Below are 21,059 nucleotides of genomic sequence, written 5' to 3'. Positions count from 1 at the left end.
AGAAAACATGGCCCTCTAAGTCAACATAAGCAAAACTCATGTGAACACAACAGAGACTGGCCTTTTTTTAAAATTTATTTTATTGAGCTAAACATTTTTCTCTGTTTCCTTCTTCTCAGACTCTCCCCTCCCCTTCATCTCTCTCCCATGGTCCTCATGTTCCCAATTTACTCAGGGGATCTTGTCTTTTTCTACTTCCCATGTATATTAGATCCACATATGTCTCTCTTAGGGTCCTCATTGTTGTCTGGGTTCTCTGGGATTATGATTTGTAGACTGGTTTTTCATTGCTTTACGCTTACAAACCACTTATGAGTGAGTACATAAGATAATTGTCTTTCTGGGTCTGGGATATCTCACTCAATATGATGTTTCTAGTTCCATCCATTTGCCTGCAAATTTTAAGATTTCCTCTGAGGGAGTAGGCCCGAGCCAGGACCTCTGCAGATCTGGGCGCACCCGAATATGGGGCTGTCTTTTGGTATATATTGTGACTTCCAGTTTAGTGTTTTTATGGGATTCCTGAATGCAAATGAATGGGTCTGATTTTTGTGCCTTTTGGGGGGCTCTTTTCCTTCTGTTGGTTTGTCTTGACCAGCTTTGATGTGACAGTTTTTGTTTTATCATACATTATTTAATTTGGTCATATTTTTAATACTACCTCTTAGAAGTCTGTTCTTTTCTAATGAGAGACAGAGAGTAGATGTGAATAGGGATGGAGATAGGGAGAAACTGGGAGGAGTAGAGGGAAGGGTTTAAAAACAAGCAATAAAAAAACCAAAAAATACATAAATAAAATAAAATGGTAGCTATTCTTATAGGAGTGAGACGGTATTGCAGTTTTGATGTGTAACATCATGTCTGGTTTTGATAAAAGACTTTTGAAGTTCATATTTAGATGTTTATATTTTCCCTGGAAGTGGGGAGTTTTAGTCAGTGTTTCTTTAAGTGTTTGCCTCTTCTTTTTACCCCTGCAGAGTGAATATTAGCTCTGTTGAGGGCTCTATAGTCGTCCATCCCTCCTCACTCTTTTCCTTCTCTAACAGTATTTCTAAACGCCATATCTTTGAGTTCACAGGTGTCCTGTCACGTTTGTTGCTAGTGCTATTCCATTTTTAATCTTGATTATTTCCGTTTTTAAGCCCAGAATTTCTTTTGGGTTTCTTTTAATAATTTTAATCTATCTTAGAAATTTTTATTTGTATATTGTTTTCATGATTTTATTAACATGTCTATGTTCTCTTATAACTTAGTTTACTGTCTTAATCATTTATTTTAAATTTTTGGTCATACACCTTCTAGATTTATGTTTTTTTGGGATTGTGTCAAGTTTCTATGGTTTTGCATGGTTCTTGCTTTGTGTTGATGGCTGCATATTTGATGGCTGAGTTTCAATAGGGAAGCATCTTCAAATAGTGGAGGGTATAGTATCAAGTTCACACGCTGGTGAAAGCTCAGCAGCTCAGTCTTCATGCGTGTCAGTTGGGGTCGGTGTCAGCACAGACTGTGAGTCCTCAGCAGCCATGGCTGTGGATGTCTGTGATGGTGAGGGCTATTGCAGTTCTGCTTGTTTACCTTTGTCTCCAAGAGACTATGAATGAGGCATCTGTCCTAACACTAGGGTAGTATATGTGGGCACTCATGGAATAACCGCAGATCCTAGGTCTAGAGCATCACTGTGCTTGGCTGCTTTTGCTCCAGAGATGGATCCATGGATATGTTTGCTGCAGCAATGTTAGTGACATTTGTGGGGTGTCTGGGGGACTCAGTGTAGAAGTCAGACATGTGTAGAATGAGAGTGACTCTAGAGCTTAGGGCAGAGTTAGAGCTAGCTAACTTTGGTGGTATACAAGGTATCTGGGCCTGGGGTTTCTGGAGCAGTGGTAGAGCTGTAGCACATAGTGTGGGCATACACACAACACATAGTGACAGCCCAGGGCAGTGTCAGCCTGTGGAAGTGCTGTTTCTGTTGTCTGAGCTGCAAGCATGCAATTATGGCTCTGTGGTTTGAAGCACATGTAGATTTTGGAGGAGTGGTCACACAGTCCAAGAGTAGCAGCACAACAATGACTCCTTTTTGAGGGTAAGGCCAAAGCAGCTTCTCCCCATTTATCTGGTCTGTGGTGGGATTGATGGTGGCTACCTTCTTGGTGGAAGTTGTCAGCTTCTCATGCAGAGCAGGTCACAGAAAACCTACAAGGCTGATACTTGTTCTTGATACCTCCAGATTTCCCAGGTATGCTGTTCTTCCTCAGAAACCTCTTCAAAATAGTCACTTTGGTGTGTGTGTGTGTGTGTGTGTGTGTGTGTGTGTGTGTTGTGTAAAGATGAAGGTTATACTCTTTTCTGCCATGTTGTCTTTGCTTTTGTTAGGTTTTGTTTTCTGCCTCAGCCTTCTGAATTCTGGGATCACAGACTTGGGTCAGCACCGTGACCTGTCATGTTAACAGAGTAATTGGTTTGTTTTTGAGAATGAAACTCTTTACTGTTTGTCTTAATTTGCTTTCTATTGCTGTAATAAATACCATGACCAAATGCAACTTGGGAAAGAAAGGGTTTATTTGGCTTAGATATCCTGGGTCACAGTCCATTGAGGGAAGTTAAGGCAGGAACTTAAGTAGAGTTCATGGGAATAGCTGTTGACTGGTTTGTTCTCGTGACTCATTGAATCTTCTTTCTTATACACCCTATAATCACTTGTCTAAGGATGCTACCACTTACAGTGATCTGGGCCCTCCCACATCAATTAGTAATCAAGAAAATAGTGTGTAGATTTGCCTAAAGGCCAATCTTATAGAGACATTTTTACAGTTAAGATTCCCTCTTCCAAGCCAGATGGTATGGTACGTCTATAATCCCAGCACTTGGGAGGCAGAGGCCTGCGGATATTTGTGAATTTAAGGCCAGCCAAGTCTACAGAGTGAGTTCCAGAAAAATCAGGACTCCACAGAGAGACCTTGTCTTGAAACACAAACAAACAAAACAATAACAACAAAAACCTTTGTCTCTGTTTGTGTCAAGTCAACAAAACCCAGTCGGCACACTGATTTTCAGGTAGGGATCTATCTTATTTTCACTCCAATAGTGTGCAAGGAGTTCAGCATCTACACATTCATGCCAACACTTGTTTTTTTTTTTTTTGTAGTGTTTGGTGGTCATTCTTACAGGTGTGAGACATTGCGTTGTGGTTTGGATTTACATTTCCTTAATGAGTAATGATATTGAACATCATTTCTTATATACCTTGATTATTTGTATGACTTCTTTGGAGAATTGTCTTAGTTAAGTCCATTGCCTGCCTCCTGACTCTTTATTTACATTTATCCTTGCACATAATATTAATTCATAAGGATATTTGTTTGAACATATATAATATGCTTTAACCATGTTCCTTCCCTCCCTCTTTTCAGTAGGCCCCATTGTTCCTCTAGACAGTTTTGCTTCTCCTTTCATGTCATGCATGTATACACAAATGAATATATGCATCTATATAAAATCTAGGGACTACAGATGAGAGAGAATATGATATTTGTCTTCCTGGATCTAACAATTTCACATAATATAATGATCTCTAGTTGATTGTATTTTCCTATAAATAACATAGTTTTATTCTTTTTTATGACTGCATAAAGTTCCATTGTGTATGTATACCATATTTTCTCTTTCCATTCCTCTGTGGATAGGTACTTTGATGGTTCTATACTTTTTTCCATAACTGATGTGACTAATGCTACAATAAACATCAATAGCAAGTATCTCTGTTATGTTGACTTTGAGTCCTTGTGTTAAACACTGAAGAACTGTATAACTGGGGAATGTGGTAGATGTATTTTTAATTATCTTTGAGGAACTTCATAGATTTCCATGATGGCTAGACTAATTTTTATTTCTGCTAGCTATGTATAGGGATTTCCTTTTCTCATGTGACTGTGTTAGAATGTTGACTGGTTTCATCTGGTGTAGGTCTTGGGCAGGCAATCACAACTGGTTGTTGAGTTCATGATTGTAACATCCCTGTCATGTCCAAAAGACACTATTTCTCAGCATTCCTTCTCAACCTCCGGCTCTTAATGGTCTTTCTGCCCCCACTTCTGTGATACTCCATGAGCCTTGGGGAGGAAGAGGCATGATATAGATGCCCTAGTTAGAGCCGAGCATTTCACAGTCACTTACCCTCTCTTTGGTGTTACAGGGACTCACAGTTGTGTTTGCCTCGAGTCTCAGAAGAGATTTTGGACTTTTGAACAGTGTTGAAACTATTAAAAATTATGGTGACTTTAAATTGGACAGAATAAATTAGCATTATGAGATGTTCATGAGCCTAAAGGTGCCGAAGGCAAAATGGTTATAGTGCTTGAACACTTGTTTTGCATGTTTGTGGAACCTTCGGGAAGTGAGGCCTAGCTGTAGGAAGTAGATTACTACTAGAGTAAGACTTGAGGGTTATAACCCAGTCCCACTCCTGAATGGAGTTGTCTTGCTTTCACTGGAGCCACGTAACTGTCTCTCGTTTGCCAGCTGTGTTCCTGTCTCACGCTCCTCCAAGAATGGAGTGGGCAGTAAAGAGTATAATCAGGAAGTACTTTAATGCAAATTTTGGATTAACAGCCTTAAACAGTGTAAAACATAGAATGCAAGCTAAATAGGTTTAACACTTAGTGGCAGTGGGGTGCTAGCTGAAAGCCCTGCAGCTCTGAGAAGTGTCTCAGCTCTAGGTGGTCTCCAGAGCAGCAGGTCCTGAAGCCTTCAGCTGCTGCCCTCTATAGCTTCAAGTGTGAAGTTTGGGGCCACTGGGCTTGGACTTTAGAAGCAACTTCAGGGACAAGTTTCCCTTGGCACCCAGTTGAGTTTAGAGTCTTAGAAGTAGAAGCAGGTCAGCTGGTGGTCAAGTCCTGGAGACTGACTTGAGCAAGCTTTGTGATCGATACCTCTGGTGTGGGGAGCCTCCAAAGAGTCTCTCCAGCAAACCTTGAAGGGAGGCAGTCTGCTCCTTTTCTTTGGTTGTTTTCCTGCTATCCAAGAGCATCCAAATTTATGGCATGCCTCCTGAGCTCTGACTGACTGAATCTGAGTATGCAAATGAGGTGACATGACCATAGCAGGTTTAAATGTTTAAATGTTTAAAATGTTTAAAGGAAAACATTTAATTGGGGTGGCTCACAGTTTCAGCGGATGAGTCCATTATTGTGACAGGGAAGCATGACAGTGTGCAGGCAGATGTGGTGCTGGAGCTGAGAGTGCTACATCTTTCAGGCATTTTCTTCATCAATAGGCAGTTGTTTTCCATCTCTTGGTAACTATACATAAACTGCATGTGTGAGTATCTCTGAGATCCTTTCAGTCTTCTGGAAGGGCCTTGGTATTGATGTCTTCTGTCCAGGTGCACATAGACGAGGGTTTTTAAAATTTATACTTGATGATGATGATGATGATGATGATGATGATGATGATGATGAGGTGTGTGTACTTGTGCCAAAGTGTTATGCTTAGAGGTCAAATGCAGGCCATCAGCCTGGGTGGTAAAATAGAAAGTGCCTTTCCCGACTGAGCCATCTTGCCAGTTCAGTAGTTATTTTTCATATGCAAATGTGAACTTAAGAGAAAACAACATACTAGGTGCCTTAGCCAAAAATTTTGGGGGATTTCCTCTGGTGTATTTTCTGATACTTGAAGCACAAGATTCTGGAATAGTTAAATTTATTTTTGAGAGTATCTTGTGTACTTGCACTGTAACAGAGAATGATCTTGAACTCCCGATCCTCTTGCCTGTAAACTCGCAAGGGCTAGAATTACAGTTTACCACCACCATATCTTTGAATGCCTACTTGAAAGTTTGATTTAGTTAGTAGTGATTTATTAAATTGACTATTTTGATGACTACATTTAGTTTCCCATTTTCTACTCCTTATGTTGGTCTCAAGTATTCTATAGAGATATTTTTTAAGAAGAAAATTTATGGTTGTAGTGTAGCTTTAATAATGCAAGGATAGCTATTGCACATAGTAATGTTTTACATATGCTTTAGAGTGGGAAACACACCCCCTTTTTACCATTCTTTGTGAAGTAAATGAAACTTTTCAGAACTTTAAAATTTATTTGTTTTATTTTATGTTTATGTTATTTTGCCTGCATGTATGTATGTACACATCTGGTGCCTGTAAATGTCAGAAGAGGGCATCAGATTTCTGGATGTAACTCTCTGGAACTGGAGTTACAGATGGTTGTGTACCACTATATGGGTGCTGGGAACCAAACCTGGGGCCTCTGAAAGATCAACAAGTGCTTTTAACCACTAGCCATATGCCATAGTTAGTATTTCTATTGCTAAGATGAAACACCATGGCCAGACAAGTTGGGGAGGAAAGGATTTATGTGTCTTATACTTCCACATTGTAGTCCATCATCGAAGAAGAGTCAGGACAAGAACTCAAATGGCAGGAATCTGAAGGCAGGATTTAATGCAGAGACCATGGAGGGGTGCTGCTTAATGCCTTGTTCCCCTTGATCAGCCTGCTTTCTTATAAGAACTCAGGATACCATCCCAGGTGGCCTCATCCACATTGCTCTGGACACTCCCATATCAATCATTAATCAAGAAAATGTTCTACAGGCTTGCCTGCAGCTGATCTTGTGGAGGCATTTTCTCAACTGAAGCTCCTTTCTCTCAGATGACTCTAGCTTGTGTTGAGTGGACATAAAATTAGCCCGCACACCGTCTCTCCAGCCCCCTTTGAAGAACTTTATAAAGAATTAGTGTTACCTGTTTCTGCTCCCAGCGACTTTTATTTAATAATTTACTTGTGTGGCCTAGATCTTAGTATTTATTTTACTATCTTAAAGTAAAATTTGTAAGTAGTTGCAAAATGGTGGGCAGTGGTGGTGTGCATGTCTTTAATCCCAGCACTCAGGAGACATAGGCTGGTGGGTCTCTGTGAGTTCGAGGCCAGCCTGGTCTACAAAGCGAGTTTCAGTACAGCCAAGACTACACAGAGGAAACCCTGACTTAAAAACAAAAATCAAAACAAAAGTTGCAAAAAATATAGAAATGGTCATTTATCCTTTGTCCACGTTTTTAAACCAATATTACAGTTTACTTAGTTAGACAATATCAAAATCAGAAAATTCACATTGGCACAAGAGTGTGTATAGTTCTATGTCATTTTAGCACATAAATATTTGATGTCAGTCACCATATTCAAGATAAAGAATCATTCCAGTTCTACAAAGTACTTTCTTTCGTACTTTGCAGTTAATACCTCATTTTCTTACCCCCAAATACTTTACATCGGCACTTACTAATCGATTTTATAATTACAAACTTTTAAGCCAAATAAATTTTGAAATGGTATAAACTTACACTGTTTCAAGAATGTTATCAAGCTAATCATATGGATATATGTAAAGTGCCACATCTGTTCTGTGCTCTATCGTACAGTGTGCAAGCTGGGAACTAGGCTGGAGATTTAGAAATCTGTGCACACAGAGACGTGGGGACGCGGGTCATCCTTGAAACAAGAATGCCAAGAATGCCAACTTTAGTGTGCTCCAGGAAAGCTTATATAGGGATCATTAACTGATAGCCACGTCCGAGCTCTTGGGATTTTCAGCTGTAAAACCAACCAGAATTCACTCCCCTGCCTTCAGGAACTCGTGAGGGTCTCGTGCTCAGAGCAGCTGCAGGCACAGGAAAACAAGTTGTTTTGCTCGGTTCACTCAGGCAAGCAAAGTCAAGGGGCCAGTGGTCTGCAGCCCCCAACAGATAGAGTTTTTGAGACGAGTTTAAAAAGTCAGAATACTGTGTATATTCATCTACAATCCATTATTGGAACTACATGTGTGCTGTTCAGAGAGACTCTGGGTGGTTCTTTCTCTGTTGTGCTGTGACCTGTATAGACTTTCAGAACCTTGAGGAGAAGCGGGACACCAGAAACTGGAAATAGAGTTACTGACCTTTGCAGCTGTGTCTGTGAACTTCATCCTGGGGTGTGCTTTTCTGGAGCCTTTCCAGAAGACCCTCTACAGAAATATGACCTGGGAAACCTTCTAGAGAATGACTTCTGTAGGTAAAAAAATGTGAAGACCAGAATATTGAAGATGGCTATAGAAGTCCCAGGTGATAAATAAGAAGTTGAGTGGTAGAGGAAACCTTGTCAAGTGTCCAGTGTGGTACAAAAGTGGGTAGCCAGAACATTGAAGATGACTACAAAAGTCCTATCAGAAGTCAAGTAGTAGAGATTCTTTGAAAATGAGTGAAGCAACCATCTGTGAAGATTCTAGATTGTGGTTTGAACAAGAAAACATGCATGTGAAATCAGTTCCCCCCCACTCTGTGTGTGTGTGTGTGTGTGTGTGTGTAAGTAAGTCCTCATTTGTCATTCATCCCCTTCAGAACTCATACAGACAACAAAGAATATGATTATGAGGAAAATAGAGGAAAATGTGGTTGTGATGGCAAATCTTGGTTGTCAGCATGAAGCACCTGGGAAGAGGAAGCCTCAATTGAAGACTTGCTTTCATAGACTGACCTGTGAACATGTCTGTAGGGCATTGTCGAGATTGCTGGCTGGTAAGGGAGGGCCCAGCCCATAGTGGGTGGTACTCTCTCTGGACAGCTTAGCTTTGTCTTATGGTGCTGACTAGGCCACAGGAAGCAAGCCAATAGACAGTGTTCCTCCATGGTTTTTGCTTAAAGCTCCTGCTTTGAGTTCCTGCCCTGACTTCCCTTAATGATGGATTGTAACCTGGAAATAAAGCCAATTGAGCCCTTTCTGTCCCAAGTTGCATTTGATCCTGATGTTTATCACAGCAACAAAAACCAAGCTAGAATTCTGGAAAACTTTAACTTATTTCCATTTCTTCCAGAAGCAAAGAAAATGTACACATTGGAGATATTCTGTAAAGGTAAGAAATGTAATAAAAGTCTTCAGTTTCCTAAATTCTCTTAGAAATCTCCAGGAACCCATGCTGGAGAGAATCCTTATGAATATAAGCCACATCGGAAAGGCTTTAGCCACTTAACTACTCAGCTCCATGAAAATACTCACACTGGAACAAAACCTTCTACATGTAATCAGTGCGGGAGAAATTTTAGTTTTCTATAAAAAACATGCATGAATGTATGGAGAAACCTCATGAATGAAAAAGAAAAACAAACAAGAAACCCAACCCACCATCAACAAAAACTGCAGAAAAACCTTCCGGTGTTTTGTTTCCTTCAGATACACAAAAGAATTCTCAAAGAAGAGAAACACACATGTAAGCACTATGGGACAGCTTCAATCATTCTAGTACTGTTTAAATGCACAAAAAAGCTCACATTGAAGAGAAACCATGTGTGTAAGAAAGCCTCAAGGACTCCAGTTACCTTTTAAAAAAAGGCTCATACCTACAGCAAGTGGGACAGCTACACAGTCCTGACAATTCTAGCACATACAAGAATGTAATGGAAAGGACTTGTTTCCATTCAGATTGTAGGAAAGCCTCAAATTATGTTTATCTGAGATACAAAAGTACAATATGGAGAGAATGTTCTTAAAGACATGAAGAAGTCTTAATTAGCACACATATAAAAAAACCATACTGGGTCAAAATCTTGTGCATGCAAAATGTCACAAATGTTTATAGATTGGTAGGTGTTAGGGCTTATGTTGACTTAGTAAATTAGTGGTTATAGATTCTCCACCAATAACCAGGGGTTCTCTAGTACTGAGTAGTTATCTAGGTTTCCAGTACTAGAGGTGGTTTCCCTCTTTAGTGTGTCTTAAGTCCAATTAGAGTTGATGGTTACTGCCAAGTTATGTTTGCCACTCCTGGACCCTTTGGGTTATTGTGCAGAGGTAGTTGTTGTGGTTCATATGCATCATAGACAGGTAGGACTATTGGTTGCTTCTCTCCTTTGGAATCTTGCTAGGTGCTTTTTGGTACCATGAAATCTAGGAGGAGCATTTTGGTTGCTTTCGGTTTGGGGCTATGAGAGTAAGGAAGAGCACACTGATTTACTGTGATTATGTTTCAGTTCTCTTATTTATTTTTATTTTTTGTTTTCTCCCTCTTTTGTCATTTCTGTGTTGTAGAATATTATTTTAAGGTGTGTTACTTTTTGTTTATGCTCTGGAACATTTCTTTAATGATGCAAAGATGTGTTTGATTAAATAAAATTCACCTGCGGTTCAGAGGCTAAGTCAGCAACTAGCTGACAGGAAGTAGTAGGGAGGAGCTGGTTTAAAAAGAGAGGTGAGCTAAAGCAGGAGGACTTCTCAGGAGATGCTAGGAGGCGAGTCTGGTGAGCTGCTTGCTGTGCAGCCTCTTTGGGAAGCAGGATTCTACCGCAACCTTTGAATCTTGAGTTCTTTAGTGAGACAGAGATTTAGATAAGTTCTCTTAGTAGTTTTAAAAGAGTCGGTGCCCAAGGGAACAGAATTTCTTCAGGCTGTGGCTCTTGCGGCCTAGCCGATGCTGGTAGTGGCAGAGTTGCAGTTGCTAACTAGGATAACTGTAGTTTAAAAAGCAGACAATTAAAAAATAGGACAACACTTTAAAAATTCCATTTTGATGTACGTGTGTTATGTGTGCTATTTTTACTGTTTATATAGCATTTTCAGTGATTTCTTTAGGTATTATTTGTCACAATGAACATTTTGAATAAAGTGAAGAAATATGGCTCTCTGTGAATTCTTTTTTTACTTGAAAATTTCATACATGCATACAATACATAGGAATCTTATCCAATCCCACTCCTTTCGGCTAACTCTTCTGCTCCCTCCCCAATATATCTCCCTTCAAGTTTCATATTCTCCGTATATGTAAATATAGGTATAGGTATCGGTATCTACTAAACCAAGAGCTACTCATTTGCACATGACTGTGGGGTTAATCACTGAGGGCATGGACAACTTGCCAATAACTTCCCTTTGAAAAAAAAGTGATTCTCCCTCTCATATCAGTAGTAGCTGCTAGTAGATCTTTGGCTAGGAGTGTGGCCTTGGGAGTCCCTCACACCTCTTTGTTGGAATTTGTACCTAGCTTGGTCATGTGCAGGTAACCATAGTTGTTGAGTTCATGTATTCAACACTTATATCCTGAGGACAGCATTTTGCAATACTCATCTTCATCCTCTGTCTTTTACATTCTTCTTGCCTTCCCTTTCATGATTGTTCCCAGAGCACTCAACGTCTCTTATTTTCAGCATTTTGAGCAGGTATGAGTCTTTGCATTAACAACTACCTCCTGAAGCAAAAAGCTTCTCTGCCCAAGGTTGAGAACAGTACAAACCTATGGGTAAAAACAAATATTAAGAAGACAGTTTGACAACATGGCCATTTAGAAAGACAGCACCAAGAGGTTCCTCCCTTGGGCATAATACTTTCTAGGCATGGATTTGGACCATGTTTATAGTACCAAATAAGAAATTCTCTTCTGTGAAGCAGATCTCAAATCCAGTCAAGACAACAGCTGGTTACCCCATAAACAGCCTTGCCACTATTGTACCATTGTGTACATCTTGCCTAGTTGTTCAGATTTGTAGCATGTAGAGTCCAGGATGTGTAAGATCATTGATGTCATTCCTCCCCTCCCCCCGCATAGCACCTTTTGGCACTGTGAAAGCTAGCCAGCAGGGAGACAAGTTGATTCCTCTGCGTCCTGCAATTAAAGTATTTGGTGTCTTCAATAGTGGAGTCTTACTGCCTAGTTAAGTTGGTCAACCAAAAGTAGTGGCAATAGCCTGTATTGTTTGGGGTGTTATACTTAACACTGAGGATTTTTATTTAATAACCCATGTTTTCTAGAGCATGTCTGTTTATATGGGATCCATTTGTTCAGATTTCTTTGTTGTGATATTCTTTTTTAAAAATTAAGACTCTTATGTTTATGAGTTTTATCTGCATGTATGCATATGTACCACATGTGTATCTGGTTTCCATGGAGCTCAAAAGAGGGCATCAGATGAATGGAATTGAAATTATGGATGGATTTGAACCATTTCTAGATTCTGGGAACTGAACTTGAGTCCCTGCAAGAACAACAAGTGTTTCTGCCTCTAAAGTCCCTGTTGTTATATTCTTAGTTAGCTCACACTCTAGTGAGATTTTATAATAGTTAGTTTTGGTTAATCTGCCCCACCCCTCTCATTCCTTTGAAGTCCTTTTTCTTTTACCTACTTATAATTGCCATAATAGATTCAGATGAATACTTCTTTATTCTAAGAGTTCTTTTTTTTTGGTTTTTCGAGACAGGGTTTCTCTGCAGCTTTTTTAGAGCCTGTCCTGGAACTAGCTCTTGTAGACCAGGCTGGCCTCGAACTCACAGAGATCCGCCTGCCTCTGCCTCCCGAGTGCTGGGATTAAAGGCGTGCGCCACCACCGCCCGGCTTTCTAAGAGTTCTTTTATTAGATATCATTCCTTTGAATATTGCTTATATTTTCTCCCTTTGATTTTAATTAGGTAAATAACAGACCTTCTCAGTTCCATCTCTGTGCCTCTTCTTCTGTCAGTTTTCTACCTTCTTACCTGTGGTCTTGATAAAGGTGATTTTTTTTTCTGGTCTGTTTGTTTCATTTTGCTAGTTGTCTCTTTAGATTTATCTGTTAACTTACCCATTGAACTTTGTTGTTTTTAAAGTTTCAATATTAGTTTAATTTGTAATTTTATTTTAAAAGCTGTTTTTCTTTTGATTTTGTGTTGTATATATGTATTTAAATACATCTGTTTTTAAGTTTCCGTTCAATAGTGCTATACTTTGAAATTTGGGGATATATAATTCAGTTTTTATATTTTAACCTCTTATTAAATTTGTATTGCTTCTAATATAACTTACGATTTGAAATGGGGGATCATTTTCAACAGGACTGTTTCTGAGTTTAGTTCTTGCCTGGGTTGAGAGTGTTGTCTCCAGAGAAGTTTCATCAGCATCGCTTTTATGTGTTTAATCTGGAACCAACTTTGACTTTTATATTCTTTTAATACTAAGACTTCTACACGGTAAAATTCCCTGAGCCTTTTAACAACTGATAATTTTTCTAGACTGACCTTCCAATGGTGGCTCAGTGGCTTTGTGTGGATTATTTTAGTTTATTCTTTATGACGAAGGTATCTTGTGGCATCCTTTCTTTTCTAGACTACTGAGGCAGACAGACCCAACATTAGTGTAAGTCTCAAGGCTTTGATTATGTACTAGGAGATATCCCTTACAAATTATTGCACATTTTGTCATACATTTAAAGTGTCTTTACCAGGTGATGGTGCTGCATGCCTTTTATTCCAGCACTTGGGAGGCAGAGGCAAACGTATCCCTTAGTTCAAGGCCAGCCTGGTATACAAAGCAAGTTCTAAGACAATCTGATCTATACTGAGAAAACTTGTCTTGTAAAACCAAAATAAATAAATAAAAGTGACTTCACACTTTATATTCAATATGCCTAAGTGTGATTTTGGTCAAAGGACTTTCATATTTCTAGAAATGGAAGTCTGTTTACTTACTTGTGGGCTGTGAGCATCCTGAGGATATGATCAGGGCCAACTTAATTCACATTGCTTCCTCAGCTCCTAGTGCTTATACACACCAGACAGTAAATGTTTGTGGAGGGAATATGCTGTTTGTGAGAGATTTAATTGTAAAAGTGAAAACTAGAATAAACCTAAAAATCGAATAGTAAGGAACCAGTGTATCTGTTTAAAAGTAAGGGATTAACACTCATGTAATAATTTTTTAGCCATAAAATCATGATCTAGATAGCTACATTATAAGATTTAAAGATATTAAATATTAAGTATAGGTAAAATATGATTCAGTTTAACTTTAAAGTATGATAACCTCTAAAATGTGCATAGCAAAATAAAATAAAAAAAATGAGAGAGAGAGAGAGAGAGAGAGAGAGAGAGAGAGAGAGAGAGAGAGAGAGAGAGAGAGAGAGAGAGAGAGAGAAAATGAAATTGTGTGGAAGCCAGAGGTCTGCACTGGGAGCCCTCGTCTGTTCCTTTCCATCAGTGTAGAGATCCAGTCTTTCTCTTTCTGAATCTTGAGTTCACTGACTGGGTAGGCTGTCTGACCAGTGAGTTCCAGGAATCTGCCTTTCCATACCCTCTCCCAGACCCAGGCCTGGAATTAAAAATACATGCCTCTTGGCCAGCTTTTTCATTGGGTACTGAGGCTCTGAACTCAAGTGCTCATGTTTTCATGGTGGGCCTCTTACTGACTGAGCTATCTTTCTAACTCTACTCCTTATTTTGTAAACTTTCTGTATTGTGGTTTTATAATAACAATATTAAAATGGAAAACATATTAGTGTCCTTAAAAGCTTTTAGATTTAAATATACTAAAAGTTGATAAAACATAAAAATTCCAGAATTAGTTTTTATTATTAAAATATTTTCAGACTTTTATACGAAAACACAGAAAAAGATCTTTCTGATACTCAGCGACACCTTGCTAAGAAAAAATATGAGCTACAGCTTACTCAGGAGAAAATTATGTGCTTGGATGAAAAAATTGGTAAGTTTATTTTTCTATCATTGCCTTTTATTTTTCTTAAGTTTTGTAGAAAGATATATTTTTCTTTCCTTTAGTTATAAATACACTTAGGAAGAGGTTGTTAGCCTTAAGTGTATGATTATGATTAATTGAAAATGCATTTTTATTTGACTGCAACATTTTTTAAGTTTAGATTTAGAACTGCAAATACTTAGTTATGATTTGAATTTTATAGTGAAGAGTTGAAGCAACAGCCCCCTTCTTTATGATAATTACTTGTAATCATGTAACTTTTTTTTGTATAACATGGCAACTTACTCATAGCAGTTGAAAGAAATTGTAATGTATATGTATTTTCACTTTGGATAATATATTAGTTATATAAGTAATAGTGTCTGAGTTTACAAAATAAGTTCAGTTTGATAAAAATTCCCATTTATGTTGACATGCTCACATCTTATTCTTCTTAGAAGCAACAGACAAATTTTTGTCAGGATTATGGAAGACTAAAGATAAGAAATTTTTTTTAGTTTTGGAATTCTCAGGAAAATTAGTTTTTCCCAGAGAAGAACACACTAATTGGTTATCCAATACCACAGCCCTGAAAACATACATAACAAGTAATACTACATGGTCTGAGCAGGTTGTATTTAAATATTTATACACATACATGTAGATAACAGCAATTAAAGAAAAAGAAGCCATGAATTTGAAACAGAACAAAGGGCTACATGGGAAAGGTTGAGGGGAAGAAAGGAAAATAGGGATGATGTAATTATAATTTCAAAAATAAAAAATTACTTAAACCCCCTTCTAATGTTTAGTAATTGTTAGCATGAATAACTAGGTAGGTAGAATTGCTACTGATTGAGACAAGAAAGATTCAAAGAGAAATCTGAAAGATAATATAATAAGGTCCCATATATACACAGTGTTTTAAAACCGTGAAGTAACCTGGGGGGTGGTGCAGGGACAGAGAATAAGGAGAGGAGAATTCAAGAGAGTAAGATGAAATAAAAGAAGTGGGGAGAAAAACCAAGAAGTTAACCTGGAAGGCAGGAAGGAAAGGTGTTTTAAAGCAGAGGGTATGATCTCTTGTCAGATACTTTTGGAAAATGAAATAATATGGGTCTAAAAATTATCAGTAAACATTAGCACTGGCAGTTTGGCTAACAGTGACCCAAAATATCTTGGAGTATTAATTGTGGAAAAGGAAGTGAGTCTAGGAACGAATGAGAAGTCAATAAAAGTGGGAAAGAACAGAAAAGTCTCTTGAGACTTTTGAATATATGTGCATTATATGTATATACTTTATATACATAAAACATGTGCTATATATACATATATATACACACACATATATATATATGTATATATATATATATATATATATATAAAATCACATTTGTACCAAGAGAGGTAGGTTCTGAATCCCTGAAGCTAGGGCCCAGGAAAGCAATAGAGACCCATTTGTATTGGAAATGCCAGGATTGTAGGATGACCACCCATTGGCCAGTGGCTATTGTGAAGTGAAACCAACCTAGCCTTTGTGACAGACAGGGGAGTGCATATGCCTATGCATACACACACACACACACATGTGCATATGAACACATATAAATGTGTTCATATGCACATATATGTTTTATTTAAATATTTTAATTAGTATAAACTCACACTAGAAAGTTTACAAAATGAAGAGTTGGACTAGACTCTTGAGACATTTGGTATTGGACAACCAATTGGTGTGCTGTTCCCTGGAGAAGGATATTTTTTCTGATAATTCCAAATGTTAGAAGTAGTTTAATCTTCTACAAGCCTAACAAAAATTGACCTGGTACTTCAAAGAAGAGGAAGATGTGCTCACATCTATTTACATAGAACATTTTATCTAAGAAAGAACATTTCTTTGTAATCCCAAACAACTAAAAGATAACAAAAATTTAGCATGGAAGTTCCTACCTGCAATCCCAGCACTTAGGAGGTTGAAGTAGGACGATCATGAGTTCCTGGCCAGTCTGGGCTACATAACAAGTTCCAAGCCTGTCTGGTCTATGCCATGAGACCCTGTCTCAAAAAATCCAAACAAACAATACAGTAGAATACAGTACTTAATAGATTTTTAAAGAAGCAGATGTTTGTATTCTTTTCCTTTTGTTGTGCTAAAGTACCCTATCAAAATGAACTTAAGGGAAGAAGGATTTATTTCAGTTTACAGTTCAAAGTAGAGTTCATCCTAATAGCAGAAAAATTAAGACAGCAGGAGTTTAAAGTAGCTAGTCACATTATGTTTGCAACCAGAAGAAAACAACATACATGCGTGCTGCTCAGCTTGCTTTCTCTGTTTTTTATATACAGTCCAGGACCTCCTACCTAGAGGATGTTCCCACCTCCAATTAAGAACTGTCTTTCTTCCACATCATTTAGTGTAATCAAGATAATCCCATAGAGGCATGCGAAATTCTGTCATTTTGACATCATCATGATAGCTAGATAATAAATAGATTGATTGGTTTTCAGTGGAGATATATACAGATAAAAAAAAACAAAACAAAAAAACGTGTGTTGCCTGAGAGGCATTCCTACCTCTGAGAAAGACCATGGCATTTTAAGTACTCTATGATGTGATGGAATGGTATCACCACTTAAGCGCTGCTATGGGATGGCTCTAGACAGGAATAACTGTAGGTGCTGTCTTAGAAGTCTGGGCTAGCAGAACTCTCCTTGCAGAGCACTAGAAGAGTGGTCTAAAACTCTGGCATATGACATAGTCTCCTAGAAGCTAAGAAAGATCATTAGAGCTAGACTTACTGAAGGTTTATGCCAAGTAATTCTGTGATCCTAAAGCATCTACACTCTAGACCAAAGTTCTCATCCAATGTGGAATAGAAGACTGTGAGGTGGAGGGCACAGTGTGCTTGTCAAAAATACAAGTTGCTGTGCCCACTATCAGAATTTTTGATTCAATAAGACTATAGAAAGCCTAAAAATTGGTGTTTCCTAGGTGGTTCTGACAGAGTTAGGTGAAAAACCACAGTTTAAAAAACGCTGCTTCATATGAATTATTCATGTCTTCAATGCCTGTCAGAGTTCTCACAAAAAGGATACCTCAGATGATTGTCCTCCTTAGGAATTTTAGAAAAATAAGAATCAAATTATTAGGAGATAATTAACTCAAAAGCTGATTTAATTGAATATTTGATTAAAATTTGTTGTCAACTTTACATTCAACAGTCATTTTAGGCTAGATGGGAAGTTAATGGAGAAAATCCATAGGTTGTTTTGATATTCCACCTGTCTCATTTGTTCCCTTCCTGTGCTCTCTACCACATAGATCAGTCTAATTAGATGCTGACAAAGAGCTTTCCTTTGTTATCATTCCAGTTGTGCTTTTACATTTATGGACATTTAGAACTTTGTGATTCACTATGGTTTATAATCACAAACAAAAGCATCTTATTTGGGTTATGATACTTTTAAATGATTGAAAAACATAAAACAACTAGTTAGAAAATATTTCAATCTGATGAACTGGAAAAAGATTTTATCTTGATTTAAACAACACCTTTATGATTATTTAGATAATTTTACGAGGCAAAGTATTGCACAGCGAGAAGAAATCAGCATTCTTGGTGCAACCCTCAATGATCTGGCTAAAGAAAAGGAATGCCTGCAAGCTTGTTTGGATAAAAAGTCTGAAAATATTGCATCCCTTGGAGAGAGTTTGGCAATGAAAGTATGTTTTGAGAACTGGTAGACAAGATATGCTTAAATGAAATGTTTAAATATTAAGCTGTGGGTTAATCGACTCTGAAGAAAAGAGTAGGATTTGCTACTTAAATATGATGTTGAAATGTCTTAACTCAGTTTTAGGAAGTATGCATGCAAATATTCTAGCTAATCTTTAAAACTTACTTTTCTATCATGAATTAGTGATTCGTCTAAATCAAAATAGAGTAGTAAGAATGATGTTTTTCTTTCAAACATTCTATCACCTTGGAGAGCCATATGTTCATTCCATTAAAACTGCCTTTGTGATTTTAAGTTAGGAACACACTTTGTTTTGTTTTTTGAGACAGGTCTCACTGTGTAACCCTGGCTGGTCTGGAACTCAGTATGTAGATCAAGCTGGCCTCAAACTCCCAGAGATCTGTTTGCCTCTGCCTCCCAAGTGCTGGGGTTAAAGGTGTGTGCCACCAAGCCCAGCATTTAAGGTACTTTGAGGGGGCACATGTTTTATGCCATTGTCAGTCTTTAAGAATAAGTAGGCTGTGTGCTGCCTCCATGTGTTTTTTTCTCATTAAACAACAACAGAAGATTTCACAAGGAAGACAGAAAGATAAAAAAAAATCCCTTTTTAGCTGATAAACTGATTGTGAAGGCAAGTCTAGTTTTTTTTTTTTTTTTAAAAAAAAACCAACAACAACAGTGTTTTAAGCAAAGATTGTGTCATTGGAGTAAGGTTTTTCCCCCCTATTCTAAGGGAACTAATTCATTAATATATCCATCTGTCCATCCAGTCTTTCAACAAGTATTTATTGACATGTACTAGGTGGTATAGTAAAAACTGATGGTGAATGTGGAAGATCCTGCTATGAGCACAGGTAAGGACATAAGCACCATAGGGACCTAGGCATCCTGTGTTATTGGAGTTTGGCAGAAGCACCTCTGATTCAGCCCGGAGGTTGGGCCAGGGGAGGAGGAAGGTCTAGGAAGCCTTAAGTTTTCCTAAAATATGACTAGAAATAAGCCAGAGAAGGGCTTAGGGGAGGAGGACAGTGGACAGAGCAACTAACACTAGAGTCCACAGACTCTCATGGGAGAACGGTCTCTCAGGGCTGTTCCAGAGACTTTATAGCTAGAGAATAGGTTACAAGCAGCTACGTATGGATAGAGAAACACCCAGTCACAACGATATTTGTGATGTTGGCTGTGGACTCTTGTTATCGCTATAATAAATGTGAGTGAGAGGTTACAACTGGGTCTTTATTTTATAATGTATATTCTGACAATTATAAATCTGCATGACAGATGGACTGTAGGGAACTGAGACTAGAGACAGACTGATAAAAAGGTAAATGGTGAGACCTGCCTGGAGATGCTGCAGCACCGTGAGGGAAATGCATTATTCAGGGAGTGAGACCGAGAGCTTGTGCTTGTGCCCATCAGTAGTCCTGTGCACGAGGAGAAACACAAGAATAGAGCATGCTGGGCAGACTGACTGCTCACTACTGAGCTGGAGCTGTCCTGTGGACGTGTAAATGTAGGCTGCTGGAGTTTTAGGTTTGGAGAGAAAACTGAAGTTAGATTTCAATTCATGAGTACAATTGAAGGCATGGAAGGAAATTGTGTATACATGCATGTGTACATACATGTGTGTGTTTACTGAAAAAGGATCTTATGATTTTTAGGCACAATTTTGATTATCCTTATTCTTATATTTGAAACAATAAGCGTGTTTTCCTTTTAAAACACATTTAGGCATAATTTTTGCTTTTAGAATCTCATTTTTTGTGCCATATACACTATTTCAAATTCCTCTCATTCTGTGAACTGCGTTTTGGTTCTTTACAAGGACAACTAAGATGCACATTCATTTCAAAATGAAGAAATTTAAGGTTTTATGAAACATCCATCCTTTGAAGGAAAATAATTTGTAAGGCAGCATTAGAGAGCTAAAAGTGATTGTCAAGCATGGTGATACATTCCTATAAACCTTGAGAGGTAGAGGCTGGAAGAGCTCTGAAAGCTCAAGGACAGCCCGATCTACAGCAAGTCCAGGGTAGTTAGAGCTACACAGACTGTTCTATGTGGTGGCACGTCAGAGCTGAGATAGCAAATGTCTGCAAGGAGAAAGCAAGGCATTCTGTGGTTAGGATGGAGATACAGAAATAGGCTCATCTGGAGAACTCCACCTTAGAATGAATAAGGTGATTTTTTTTTGGTAATCTTAGCTCTTCTTTTTAAGTTTTAATTTTGTTTGTGTATGTGTCTGTATTAGTGTGTGAATATGTGCAAGTATGTATGGGTGCCTGAGGAGGCCGAACACTATGTTGGATCCCCTAGGACTGGAGTTAGACACAGTTAGTTGTGAGCCACCTGACGTAGGTTCTAGGAATCAAACTCTGCTCCTCTGGAAGTACCAAGTGTTCCCAACTGTTGAGCTGTATTACTAGTCCCTGGTAATTCTAGGTTTTTGTTTGTTTGTTTTTGATTTTCCAAGACAGAATTGTTCTGTTTAACAGTCCTGGCTTTCCTGGAACTCGCTCTGTAGACCAGGCTGGCTTCAAACTCACAGAGATCCGCCTGCCTCTGTCTCCCAAGTGCTAGAATGAAAGGTGTGTGCCATTACCGCCCAGCGGTAATCCTAGTTTTAAGAAATGTTTTGATATTTGATATCAACTAATATTAGAAAATAGAGTATCAAACTCATAGATTTTTGAGTAAGAAAAGTCAGACTTGGAAAGTTTTAGTTTTTTTTCCTGTATGTTTTAACAGTTCACGTGAGTGTACTTCCCTCACTCTGTAAGTTATGTTTTAACAGTTCACGTGAGTGTACTTCCCTCACTGGAAGAGCATGCTCAGGTTGTTC

At 38.3% G+C, this 21,059-nt stretch overlaps 1 protein-coding gene across 7 annotated transcripts in view; it reads left to right on the top strand.

Moving 5' to 3' along the window:
* Positions 1 to 21,059, top strand: part of Tsga10 (testis specific 10) — a 95,375-nt gene that overhangs the window by 36,686 nt on the left and 37,630 nt on the right. For 6 of the 7 annotated variants that reach the window (XM_038341478.1, XM_038341476.1, XM_038341474.1 and 3 more), the window contains 2 exons: positions 14,373 to 14,488; positions 18,049 to 18,203. The exons of the other annotated variant lie outside the window; for it this stretch is intronic. In XM_038341478.1, the coding sequence (XP_038197406.1) occupies positions 14,373 to 14,488; positions 18,049 to 18,203 (271 nt within the window). The remainder of the gene's footprint in view (positions 1 to 14,372; positions 14,489 to 18,048; positions 18,204 to 21,059) is intronic. 7 annotated transcript variants of the gene reach the window in all.

The sequence above is a fragment of the Arvicola amphibius genome, chromosome 9 (assembly GCF_903992535.2).
Source record: "Arvicola amphibius chromosome 9, mArvAmp1.2, whole genome shotgun sequence".
NCBI lineage: Eukaryota > Metazoa > Chordata > Mammalia > Rodentia > Cricetidae > Arvicola > Arvicola amphibius.
The sequence above is the reverse complement of the archived record's forward strand: the minus strand, read 5'-3'. Positions and strand labels throughout refer to the sequence as shown.